A 13,725-nucleotide genomic window follows, 5' to 3' on the forward strand; every position below is an offset into this window, starting at 1 on the left:
GGGCCTCGGGGAGGCTGGGGGGGAGCATTCTGGATGGCGGAAGCCTCAGGGAGGCTGGGGGGGGCATCCGGGACAGCAGGGGCCTCGGGGAGGCTGTGGGGGAACATCTGGGACAGCGGGGGCCTCGGGGAGGCTGGGGGGGGGGGGATCATTCAGGATGGCGGGGCCTCTGGGAGGAGGAAGATGTTAGGAAATCCCCTCCCGAAGAGCCAGAGGGGGCCTGGCAGACCCCACGGTTGGGGGTGGGGGGCGGCAGCTGGGGTGCGGGGCTTGCCTGGTAACGGGGCTCCGAAGCCAACAGCCCTCCTGCCCATCTCCTGTTCTGGTGCTCCCACCAAGCTGCAGGCTCAAGGTGCCCTCTCACCCAGCCCGCTGCACCCCTGCACACATTCCCAGGCCCTCCTATCATCTTCTCGTTGACTTCCAGAATAATTTTTCTAGAAGGTGGCTCTGGATTAAATAACTCCATGGATCCCCAGCCGCCACCCCCAACACCGGTTAGCTTGCCATTCCAGGCCTTCGGCACCAGGGTCCCCTCCGGCCTCTTTCAGACCTTCCCACCCCCTCTCTCCACCCCCTCTCCAGCCCCAGCCCAGCACCTCGTAGCCTGACTTCAGGCAACAAGAAGCCATGTGCTTCTCCAGACTTCCCTGCTTCTCACACACCCTCTGTATCTTTGCACATGCTGATCCCGCCCACGGCGCCCTAACGGGTCTGTCCAGAGCCCAGCAAGGCCTCCTGGGCCTGCGTTTCCCTGCTCACGCTCCGTGTCCCTCCGAGCCCAACGTCTTGTGCTCCCCCTCTTGTAGGCTGTCACCTCACTGGACTGTGCCTGCCCCGCCCCAGCCTGGAGCCGTTTCTGAGCCATCGGTGTGTCCCCAGGGCTGACCAGCAGAATTCGTGAGCCCAGTGCACAGTGGGGTGGGGGGGAGGCACGAATGTGGGGAGCCCCTCATCGCTGCAGGTGCAGACAGGTGGTTAAAGCACGCACCCTGGAAGGCAGGGCTGCAGGCAGCCGGCAGGCCGGCACCACCAGCGACGGCCCAACCCCACGGTGCGCCCAATTAGAGCCACACTAGGGCAAGGAGGTGGCCTGGGGGAGGCTGGGCTTCCGGAAGGCCTGCTGAGAAAGTGCCGGGCAGTCAGCCTGCAGCCCCCCAGAGGCTCTGTCTAGAGCACAGGCGAGCAGGAGAGGCGGGAGTGGGGCCTGGAAGTGAGACATACCAGAGTGGAAATCAGCCGTGGGACGGATCTGACAGTCCCTCGTGGAAGCCGGCCCGGGGCTGCTTGACTCCTACGGCGATGGTGAACTTACTATCCCCAGATAATGACAGCTGTTGGGGGTGGGGGGTGAAAGCCACATCGATGGGCCTTCATGCCAGGCGGGGGTCCGCCCTTCATTCCGCAGACGAGGGAAACCCGCTGCCAACCTCACCGCAGGGCCACGTTACCGGGTCCACATCTCAGAAGCATCAGGGTCCGGCTGAATACAGTGAGCTCACTGCGTGATCCGGGCCCCTCCTCCCGCCCCAAATCCCTAGAAAACGGCGCTAAATATTTCTCTGCCAGTTGGTCTTTAGCAGTATCGTAAGGTAAGAAGGGGTGTCCTTCGTAGACCTGAAACCATCAGGCATCTGCGAAAGGTGGACGGCAGAGAGAACCCACGGAGGGGGGCAGGGCCGGCTACCGAGCGCAAGGCCCTCCTAGGGAGGTCTGTGCGACTGCGAAGGTCTAACCAACGTCCGTCCGTAACGCTGCCAGAGCAGAGAGGGGGCCACAACCTCAGTCTTGCAAAGGAACGTCTGTGGCCAGAGGACAGGCCAGTGCGGGGGCGGAGAGCGGGCTCCTGGATGGGAAACAGGGGAGCAAAGGAAGCTGTGTAATGGCCTGGGCGTGCGTGGGCCACCCCCTCCCCCCCGAACACCCGCTGTGCCAAGCAGAGGCATCTGCCCCGGGTGTGGGAAGGGCTGAATGTTGGAGGCACAGGACAGCCCAGGAAGCTGAAAACACCAAGAAGAATAAGCCAGAAGCTCTGTCACCCTCCCCAATAATTAGATGGCAGCCGTTTGCGAAAACTAGACGCATCACATCACCCAGAGACAGGCTAAGGGGGAAGGGCAGATACAAAGCGGGGTTCACGGTCAACTTCACTCAATATTAGAGGAAAACTAAGTGTGGAAAAAAGAGGCCAAACTCAGTGACTGAGGGAGGGGAAATCCAGAAAAATGGATCTGTGGGCCTCTCGCCAGTCACTGGCCTGACAGCCAATGGCTGTCAGATGTCGGTAAGCACCAGAAGGATCTAAGAGGGTAGTTAAGTCACGGATTCACCGAGTCTGGGCCGGGTTCCAAAATTCACACTTCTGACCACTTTCCGAGCGGTCCAGGGACCACTCTTTGAGAACCACGTCATCTAGACACAGGCATCAGCTGGAGTCCAGGAGGAACTATGGGAAAACAGCCCTCTGCAAAGCTGAAGTAGGAGAAGCTGGTCAAGACACCTGTGCAGAGACCGCTTCCCTCCTGTCAGTAAGAATGTGGCCTTGGTTAGGGGCGCCTGGGTGGCTTGGTCGGTTGAGCGTCCGACTTCGGCTCAGGTCACGATCTCGCGGTCCGTGAGTTCGAGCCCCGCGTCCGGCTCTGTGCTGACGGCTCAGAGCCTGGAGCCTGTTTCGGATTCTGTGTCTCCCTCTCTCTCTGCCCCTCCCCTGTTCATGCTCTGTCTCTCTCTGTCTCAAAAATAAATAAACGTTAAAAAAAAAATTTAAGAATCTGGCCTTGGTGACACTCCCTTTGTTTCTAAAACAAGTTTGTCCCTTAAGTGACAGCTCATAGCCTGTTAGCATAAATTATTCTGAAAGAAATGTGTAAACCCTGAGCATAAAAGATTAACAACTGTGGCAAGGACTGAGTGGAATCTCTCCAAGGAGCACCAAGTTGTTCAACAAATGCAAACCCACCGCAGTAATAGAAAAAGGACAAAACCCACACAATCATCTCAACAGATGCAGAAAAGGCATTTGGCAAAATCCGACACCTTTTCGTGATAAAAGCATTGATCAAACCCAGAATAGGAGGGAACTTCCCTGACCAGATAAATGACAACTCCAGAAAGACCCCAAAGACAAAAACAAAACAAAACACAACCAGCTAACATCATATTTAATGGCGAAAGATTGAAAACTCCCCTGAAGATCAGGAACACAATGTCAGCTCTCAGCATTTCTGTTCAGTATTATACTAGAGATTCTAGCCAGGGATGCCAGGCAAGAAAAGGAAATAAAAAGGCATCCAGGTTGGAAAGGAAGAAGGAAAACTACCTGTTGGGAGTTGATATGATCTTGTACGTAGAAAATCCTAATGGGGCACCTGGGGGGCTCAGTCAGTTAAGCGTCCGACTTCAGCTCAGGTCATGATCTCACAATGTGAGTTCAAGCCCCGCGTCGGGCTCTGTGCTGATGGCTTGGAGCCTGGAGCCTGCTTTGGATTGTGGGTCTCCCTCTCTCTCTGCCCCTCCCCTGCTCACACTCTGTCTCCCTCTCTCTCTCCCTCTCTCTCTCTCTCTCTCAAAAATAAATAAGACATTAAAAATTTTTTTCAAATAGATAAAATAAAAATGAATTCAAAGTAGATCAAAGACCTAAATGTAGAGCTAAAATTATAAAACTCTTCAGGGAAAACAAAGGGTAAACCTTCATGACTTCACACTAACAGGTGGTTTCTTAGATATGGCCTCAAATGCAGAAACAATAAAAGCAAAAATAGACAAATTGGGCTTCATCAGAATTTCAAAACTTGGCACTCCAAAGGGTATTATCAAAAAAAATGAAAAGACGCCCCAAAGAATGGGAGAAAGTAATTGAAAATCATGTAACTGACAAGAGCCTAGCGTCCACAATATGTAAAGAACACTCACAACTCAACAAGAGACAAACAACCTGATTTTAAAATGGGCAAAGTATCTGAATAGACATTTCTCCGAATGATGACGAACAATGACCACCAAGCACACGAACACATGCTCACCATCATCAGTCATTAGGGAAATGCAAACCCAAACCATAGTCATACACCCGCTCGCAAGGCTATTCTCAAACAACAGACAACAACAAATGCTGGCAAGAGCGTGGGGAAGTCTGAACTCTGGGAAGGTGATGTGGTGAGTCCCCAGCAATCCCACTCCTGGGTTGTGCCCAAGAGAACTGGAAGTATGTCCTCAAAACCCTGTACATGCTGACAGAATGGGAAAGATATTTGCAAATGACATAGAGGTTAAGGGTTAGCATCGAAAATCTATAAGGAACCTATCAAGCTCAACATCCCAAAAACACACTTCTTCGGGTGAAGAAATGGGCAGAAGACATGAATAGACACTCCTCTAAAGAAGACATCCGGATGGCCAACAGGCACATGAAAGGATGCTCAACGTCGCTCCTCATCAGGGAAATACAAATCAAAACCACACTCAGATATCACCTCACGCCAGTCAGAGTGGCCAAAATGAACAACTCAGGAGACTATAGATGCTGGCGAGGATGTGGAGAAACGGGAACCCTCTTGCACTGTTGGTGGGAATGCAAACTGGTGCAGCCGCTCTGGAAAACAGTGTGGAGGGTCCTCAGAAAATTAAAAATAGAGCTACCCTATGACCCAGCAATGGCACTGCTAGGAATTTACCCAAGGGATGCAGGAGTGCTGATGCACAGGGGCACTTGTACCCCAATGTTTATAGCAGCACCCTCAACAATAGCCAAATTATGGAAAGAGCCCAAATGCCCATCAACTGATGAATGGATAAAGAAGATGTGGTTTATATACACAATGGAATACTACTTGGCAATAAGAAAGAAGGAAATCATGCCATTTGCAGCAACGTGGATGGAACTGGAGGGCATTATGCTAAGTGAAATAAGTCAGGCAGAGAAAGGTACCGAATGTTTTCACTCGTATGTGGAAGTTGAGAAACTGAACAGAAGACCGTGGGGGAAGGGAAGGGGGAAAAATAGTTTCAGACAGACAGGGAGGGAGGCAAACCCTAAGAGACTCTTCAATACAGAGAACAAACTGAGGGTTGATGGGGGGAGGGGAGGTGGGGGATGGGCACCGAGGAGGGCACTCGTTGGGACGAGCGCTGGGTGTTGTACGTAAGCGATGAACCACAGGAATCTGCTCCTGAAGCCAAGACTACCCTGTACACACTGTATGTTAGCTCATTTGACAATTACATTAAAAAAACCCAAACCTGTACGTAAACACTTAGAGCACCGTGACTCATAAGAGCAAGAAAGTGGAAACAGCCCAAAGGTCCAGCCGATGGATGGATGGACAGTATGCGCAACAGCCATACGGGGGCCTATTACTCAAGCGTGGAATGCAGTGAAATTCTGGTTCATGCCAGAGCACGTCTGAGCCTCGAAAACGTGATGCCAAGGCAGACCTCAATACCGACGGCCACATACTGTCGGATTCCATTTCTACGCAATTCCGTATTTGAGGAGAGGAAAATGGTGGGTGACTGCTGACAGGTTAGGAGGTGTCTTTCCGGGGAGAAGGAAATGTTCTGGAACCAGGTAGCTGCTCAACTTTGTGAATGTACAAGATATACAGAAACTGCTGAAGTATACACTTGAAGAGGGTGGATTGTCTGGTATGTGAATTATGTCTCGATTGAAAAAAACCAAAACAAAACTTGGCAAGACCCGCTTTACTTGGACAACGTCAACGGCAGCTCTGTGCTTCCTGAGGTCACTGGAAACACACCAGTTCCTGTTCTGTGCCATAACCTCACTTAGGGATCTTTGGCTAATTAGCCCAAACTCAAGTGTGTGGGGGCCGTTTGCATCCACTTCTAACCCACCAGGAGACTCCGAACTTAAAAAGCACAGGGAGGAGGGAGGCTGTGAAAAGCACAGAATGAGTCCACGGCACCCATGGACAGTACAGGTTGTATCAGTATCTGGAAAAAAAAAACAAACAAAAAAAACCCGACAGAGCGCGTGAAAACGAAGACAGGATTGCTTTAACAAAAAAAACCAAACTCCACAGAAGAGCTGACCAGAGGGATGGCAACAGCAGAAGAAGAGAAACTGGTCTGGCGAGCTATTGACCGTGTTAGAGCCAAGGAAAGTTTCTAGAGCCCAGCAGGGACCAAGAAATAAGAACGGGCCCAGACAAGGTGAGACACGGGTCCAGCATCCATCTAATGCAAGCTCTAGAAGGGGAATCAGAGAGAGAGAGAGAAACACTTGAGGGGCACCTGGGTGGCTCAGTCGGTTGAGCATCTGACTCTTGATTCCGGCTCCAGTCATGACCTCAGGGTTTGTGGGACCGAGCCTCACGCTGGGCTCTGCACTCACAACACAGGGCCTGCTTGGGATTCTCATTCTCTCTCTCTCTCTCTCTCTGCCCCTCCCCTGTTCATGCTCTGTCTCTCTCAAAATAAACAAACATTGAAAAAAAAAAAAAGAAATATTTGAAAAAATAAGTTGTGTGTATATGTGTATATATACACACAAATATACGTATGTTTGAATATGTTTACGTGAACATGTTATACGTCATATACAGACATTGATACATATTATGTATCACACGTACACACGCTAAACGTTTTACATTATATGCACACGCATGCACATTCACCGTATGTTCACACACATGTACAACAGGCACTTACATAATTACACAAAATGTAAATCTGTACACGTGTATATGCTGGGCCAAATTCACCAACAAAATGCAAACCTGTAACCGAGCTCAAGGTGAAGAAGGGTTAATACACAAGTACCAAAATCAACAAGGGGAATACAACCCAGGGGAGAAAGCAGAGGGGCCCACGGAACGTGGAAGATTCCGTGGCGGATGGAGGCTGCAGGACCAGTGGCTGGAAACCACACCGTCACCCCGACAGCGTGGCCCCAGCCCGTGGAAGGCGAGGCGCTAAAGTGCAGTCCCCGTAGGGCAGGGGTCCCTGAGGTCCGCTCCGTCCATGATGGGACTTCAAAGCAAACCCACTCCTTTGGAGGAACAACAAAGGCACCGCCCCCGGACGGTGGGAGGCAGCCTTCTCCTGAAGTGCCCCTGGAGCCTCCCTCCTGAGGCCCCGAGCTCAGCCTCCTCCTGCACAGTCACGGTCACGGAGGCCGGGACCCCGCTCTTCCTCGGCCGTGAGCCCCTCCAAGCACTGTGCCCACACCCCGCCCCAGGGAAGCCCCCGTCGTGGCTGATAACGGTCGGTGAGTGGAAGGATTCCTCTGTCCTGCGGAGGAATCACACCATGAATCCCCAGGGGATGGGGACATGGCTGGTTTCCTCTTCCTCGCCTGCCCTGCCCCCTCCTGCTCGCCCCGGGGGGTGGGGGGGGTGGGGGGCAGGCACTGCCTTAATGCACCTCTCCCCGGTGAGCAGGTGAGTGCCTACGGCTGTTTGCCAGAATGGGACCTGTCCCCGCACCACAACCACCTGTCGCTGAGAGCGCTTAGCCAACCACCGGCTCACTCGGTCCTCCCGACTTGTGTAGAAGCCTCATTCTGCCCACCATGAACCTGCCCGGCCGTGAAGCCACGTTCAAGCCCAGACCGCGCAGAGTGTAGCTCCGGCCCCTGTGTCCTTCTCTCTCCGCTTGCCTCCCTGTGCCTGCCCCTCTCCCTGCCTTTCCTCACCCCTCCCCGGCTCACACTGGGCTGAGTCACGCTCTCTGACTGCCAGCGGGCCGGCCTGGGAGAGGATGGCCAGATGGGTCATGACTAAGATCTGGGTTTGTCTTCACGGCTACAGAGAACCCGTGACCCCTTCTGGGCCCCTCCAGGGCTTGGGGCGAAGGAAAGAGCAGACCAATGCACGGCTGTGTCAATGGGGAAGTCGCTTCTGAACTGGCCCGGGGGACCAGACTCGAGCAGTGGCCTGAGGGCCTTTCCTTGAAGCCTCTGGGTTTCCTGAACCTGACCACCTTGCAGAGGCCCCGGACACCGCCCAGCTGGGAACCAGGACACGAGGGATGTGAGCGCGAGGCTGCCACCAACTTGGAGGGCCCCGGGTGAGACACCGCCTCCCCAGGCCTTGGGTTCTGCATCTGTGAAATGAACGGCCACCCCCAGCGTGTCCGGCACTGTGGCACGGGGACAGCACCGAGCCAAGGGGGCGGGGAAGGGGCTCAAGGAAAGCGGCTACAGACAAAGCACCAGCACCAACACGGCCGCTGGAGCAGCACACGTCCGGAGAGGGCGGCCTGGCCCAGACCATGACTGAGGAATGACGGGGCCAGGCCACCAGGAGGAGGGGAGGTGGGTGGAGGGCTGTGTGGGACGAGGGACAGAAAACAGCAGCCCCAGGATGACAGGTGCGGACGCGAGCACCGTGGACCCAGGTGGGTTCTCGATCTGTCTCGTCCCTGAGTGACCTCCATCAAATGCAGCCCCTCTCGTTTTGACCTTCAGCTGAGCTGCGGACGCAGCTTGTGTCTCCTAGCCTGGCCCCGTAGCTTCACTGCCAGGAACCCTTCCCTGCTCCCCTCTCCCGCCTCCCTCCCACCGCAGGCCCAGCAACCCTCAGCCCAAACCTCACCCCCTTACGTCCTGATTGTACCCTGTCACCGTGTCACGGTCGGAGATCTCAGCCACGTCACCTTCATTCCTCCTACCAAGCACACATACACAGTAGGTGCTCAACAAAAAATCTGTTAGTGATGCAAAATGGCCAAACGGGCGGGATGCCTGAAGGGCCAGGGCTGCTCTGCCTGTTGATTAAGCTCCTGGTCAAGTCCCCCTCCACGAAAAGTCTCCTGGATGAATCCCCTTCCCCGGGCACTCAGCCCAAGGAAGTTACGATCCCCACGACCGCCCTGCCCGGTGCCTTCTCAAAGGCTCCCAGAATAACCAGCGGACCCCCAGCCCACCCCAAGGAGCCTGGCCCCCGCCACCTGCCCCTCATAACCCATGCCCCCCGTGGTCATCCTAGGGACACAGGAAGTTCTGCCCGAGCACCTTGGAGCTGCTCTGCACAGACAGCCATGTGCAAGCACCCACGAGGGTCCCTGCAGGTCACAGAGCTCAGGGGGCACAGGTAGGGGGAAGGGAGGCGTCTGGAGAGACAGAAGACTTTTTACAGAAGACCCGACTTCTGGCCCCGAGCTGTCCGCACCAGCACTCCCGCAGCACACGCGTGCACACACCCCGGGGCCTCACCCTGGGGCCCCTCCGGTCTCCCCAAGGACCCCATCCGCTCACACACACCCCGGGGGCTCACCCTGGTGCCCCTCCAGTCTCCCCAAGGTCCCCATCTGCTCCGCCAGGTCGTTAGAACTCCACTGGCTCATCCCGATGAGGATGGAATTCTTCCCTTCGGCCATGTCCTCTGTGGGGGAAGCAGAGATGGGCGTGAGCGGACAGGCTGTGTTCAGGTGACCCTAGCCGTTGACGCAGACCTCGACTGCTGGACGTGTCTGTCCTCTGGACAGTACAACACATTCAGGAAGCTTCCGCCGCAAGCAGGCATCGCTGCTGTGCCCCACGGGGCCCCCCAGCTGCGGCTGAAGAAGGTAAGCAGGGGACAGTCCTGGGAAAGGGTGCAAACCCACACAAGTTTCTGTTCCTGGCAACAAGGGTGGTGTTTCCTGAAAAGAAGGAAAAGAAAAACCTTGCCACTTGCCACGAGTTTTTCTTTGGGTAAGTGACTTGACTTCACGGAGCCTCAGTTTTCCCATCAGAAAAACGGGACTGGCAAGGTCCACCTCGAAGAGCTGCCATGAGAATTAAGTGAGCTAAGGGGGATAAAGGTCTCGGAGCACATGAGGTGCCCACACATAAAGACATTATGGTTACTCCTCTGCATGAGAAGGGGTTGCCACAGGTATCTGGGGTTTGAATGGGGCAGAAGCAGGTCTGCAGTAACCGGGGCGCGGAATTCTGGCTCCAAACAAGCCTTGAGCTGTACAGAACCACTGACTCTCATCTCAACCTTATGAACGTAGTGATACCCCCATCCTCCTCACGCCCCCCCAACCCTGTCTCTATCCGTGCCCTTACCCAACCGGAGCTCAGCGATTACTCTGAAGAAGTCAGTGGGGCCATATTCCCCAACCACACCGAACACAAGCCCCTGGGTCCCACACGACAGCTGCACACACCTGGTACGGTCCCTCGTCCCAAAGCGGGGCGTTCCCTCAAGAACAAACCCACAGGTGTGCCCTGCCCCCGCTTGCAAAGTGACGGGCCTTCCTGGCAAAGGATGCTGTGCCCTCTCTCATGGGGCAGGTACTAAAGGGTGGTGGCGAAAATCCTCAAGCTCACGACAACTGAGAATAAAGGGACAGGACCCATTTCACTGCCAAAGATAGAACCAGCATGGCAGAGCACGGGGAGCTGTCCAGAGTTCTGACCGCTCTGGAGCTCAGCACTTTTCTCCCCCACTTCTGGCTGGGACACCTCGGCCAGCCTCATGGACTCGCCTATTTGATTTATTTAACAACGCTGATGAAATGTTTCCTCTGCACTGAGATGGTCATAATGCCTTACAAATACCAACTCACCCCACTCTCATCATGATACTGAAAAGGTACAACCCTCATCATCTGCATTTTATAGACGAGAGATCTGAAACGCGGAGTAGCTCAGTACCTTGCCCAAGGTCACCGGCGAGAGCCAGGACTGAAGCCCAGGTACACTGTTTCAAGAGTCCTGCAATCCTGGTGGCCTGCCCTGGACGTCCTGGATCGGCCCCCCAGCCCCCCGCCCAGGATCCACACCTGCCCAGATGACTTCCCGAGCCCCATGTGCTCCATTCTGGCACACGTCTACACGTCTAGGCAGTGCCGTGTTCCGGGCAGGCTCCTGGCTGGATTCCAGTCCAAACTCTGCCCCACGTGAGCCTGGGCCTTTGCACGTGCCCTCAACTCTTCCTGTCTTCTCATCTCTTCCTTGGGAGTAACAGCTCTGGTTCTGGAGCCCTTTCCAGCAGGCCATCATGAGGGTGAAGGAGAACACTGTGAATCTGTAAAATCTACGGGGGCCAAGGTGCCCACCCCCAGACACTGGCTTCTCTGCTCCCACCCCTAACGGAGAGACAGGGACAGGCTCAGGAACACGCCTGTGCTCTGCTCCCGGGATGGCTCCGTTACCCAGCGCCCACAGAGTCAGCAGCCCACTCGTCCCGGGGACAACCAGCCCCACCCCGGCTGTGTGCAACACAAGGGGCCCGGCCCCCAGAGACTCACCTGGGGCCACACGTTGGCCAGTCACTGGCCCAACCTCTGCCCCTGGCAGCCTGCACCTGTGTCTGCTACCTCCCTTCCAGGCGGAGGCTGTGTGCCCACAGGAAAAGCCCAGAGATGTGCCCCCTGTTCTCCAGGAGACCGGCCACGGTCTGTAAATTCAGTGCTTTATCCTGTTCCCTTCGCTGGGAGGAACCGGGGATTGGAGCACGCAGCCGGGTCTCCGCAAGACCGAGGGCAGCTCTCCGCCCGGCCTCGCACCAGGAGGGGAGCAGGGTGTCCACCGGGCATGGGGACAGCAGAGCAGGGGACACGGGAGATGAGGCGGCAGGCGGAAACCTCCAACGTCCCGCCCGGGGAGGGCTCCGCTGGGCCCCTGGTTGGGCTCGGCTGCGACCTCGGGGACCAGGCCGCTACAAGCCGGCTCTTGTCTAGATGTTGGGAGAGGGGACCGAGAGAACGAGCGGAGGGAAGGGGCCTGGGCCTCAGCAGGGGGCGCCTCCTGCTCACTCACTCACCCCTCCGTGTTCCCTTAGGCTAGAGGGGGGCGAGTCCTTCACTTTGAACAGCGACGCTGAGCAGAACGGTGATCAACAAACCACTCGTATTCACAAGTACAACTTGAGGCAGGCGTCTGGGTGGTTTAGTGGGTTAAGCGTCCGACTTCAGCTCAGGTCATGATCTCACAGTTTGTGGGTTCGGGCCCCGCGTTGGGCTCTGTGCTGACAGCTCGGAGCCTGGAGCCTGCTTTGGGTTCTATGTCTCCCTCTCTCTCTGCTCCTCCCCAGCGCTCGCTCTCTCTCTCTCACTCTCTCTCTCTCAAATAAACATCAAAACTAATAATAAAAAAAAGTACAAATACAACTTGGTAGGTGGTGACCTACCCCTGACACACCCCTGACACCATCTCCCGAGTTTCACCCCCTCCCTCCCCCTGCCCCCTCTCCCCTTCTCCCCTCCAGTTTCTGCTTTTCACTGTCTACCGGAGTCTGCTCCCTTGCCTTACTTACAGCTCGCCTGTCTCCCACCCCCACCGCTGACCGGTGGCTCCGGAAGCACGGGGACAGCGCCCATCTGCCACACCCCCGCTGTGAGAGGCAGCGTCCCCGAGGAGCAGATACTCACAGGTGAGTGGATTCTAGCCCCTGCTTGGCCTGACCTCGAGTAACCTTGGGTGACCCTGAGCAAGCCTCCCAACGCTCTGGCCTCAGTTTCCCAGCCCGGAGACGGTGGTGGTGGTGCTGAACTCCAAGACCTTGCGGGCCCCTCTGGGCCCCCCTGAGTCTTCCCTTGCTCTGCACCCCAGCCCTGGCAGACTGGGCCGTGGCCCCCAGATATCCTCTGACAGGAGGGAGGCACCTCTCCTGGGTCTGGGGACCTGGACCCCAACGCCCGCCCCGCAGTGCTCACCAGCCACGCGAGGCCCCGGGCCTGCCGCCGTGGCCCACGGAGCCGGCATCCTGCCCAGGGTGTCAGGGACCCAGACGGTCTCCTGCCCGAGTCCGGGACACTCACCGCCCGGACCTGGGGGCTGCGGACTGCCTGTTGGGCCTTGCCCAGCCCAGGGGACAGAGAAGGACACCTTCACCTCTGACTGCCTGAGCCACGGAGACTCCAACGGCCTTGTCTCGGGGACAGCACAGAGCACACAGGGGGTGGGGAGGGCAACCGGGAGGAAGGGGGCCTCCGCATCCTTTGGGGTGCGGGGCGGGGGCAGGACGTGCCCACAGCTGCTCAGGGGGCAAGCCGGTGAGCAGGCCCGCCCCCAGTGCCTCCTGCTGCCAGCCGTCCCGTCATCGGGGAAGCCGGCCCTGAGGAACTGCAAAATGTTTTAAATAAAAGCGTTCTAAGCATCAAAATATTGACGTCACTGCTGTCACGTTGTGCGCTAGTTGCTATGGAGAAGCAGTCCCGGCAGCGCTCTGGCCAGACACCCCTGGGAGACAGCACACGGGTCCCACATGGGCCGGGTGTCGGTTGGCTTGGGGTCTGCCCAGCTGTGCCCTGTGCCCCCCTGAAAGGCACCTGAACTGGGCACTCCCCACTTCCGGAGGCACAGAGCTGACCCGGACACTAAGGCCCAGAGAAGGGCAATGGCGTGGCTGAGACCATGAGGCCACGTCCCCGGTGTCCTGCTGCAGGCCCAGATGTCTTCCCAGCACGCGGTCTGTTTCTGCTTCGAGACCCCATCTCCCTAGGCATTTTACAGCTGGCTGTCCCAGGAGTGCGTCAGCCCCCCAGATACGGTGACTTCCCCGGTGGGGCCAAGCCGGCCAGGTGAGGACCGGGGCCCCTGGGTGGGGGAGGCAGCCAGGCAAGCGTGAACGTGGGGACCTTCTGTCCGCTGCCCACTGGCGCCCACGCCTGCCCTGCGTGCGCGCTCTCGCCCAGAGCCAGAAACGCGCACCCGCTTTGGCGCGCCCGTCCCCACTCCCTGCTTCCTGTTCTTCGTCCCCTTGACCACGCCCCTGCTGTCCGCCGGCCCCCTTGTACCCACTAGACGGGCCGCCCGCCAACCCC

The 13,725-nt window shown here is 56.7% G+C and overlaps 1 protein-coding gene across 1 annotated transcript in view; it reads right to left on the reverse strand.

Moving 5' to 3' along the window:
* PITPNM3 (PITPNM family member 3) overlaps nt 1-13,725 on the reverse strand; it is a 51,152-nt gene that overhangs the window by 36,034 nt on the left and 1,393 nt on the right. Inside the window, 1 exon segment of the mRNA XM_049635374.1 lies at nt 9,243-9,350. Within this exon segment, the coding sequence (XP_049491331.1) occupies nt 9,243-9,350 (108 nt within the window).

Source organism: Panthera uncia, chromosome E1, assembly GCF_023721935.1.
Source record: "Panthera uncia isolate 11264 chromosome E1, Puncia_PCG_1.0, whole genome shotgun sequence".
Taxonomy (NCBI): Eukaryota; Metazoa; Chordata; class Mammalia; order Carnivora; family Felidae; genus Panthera; species Panthera uncia.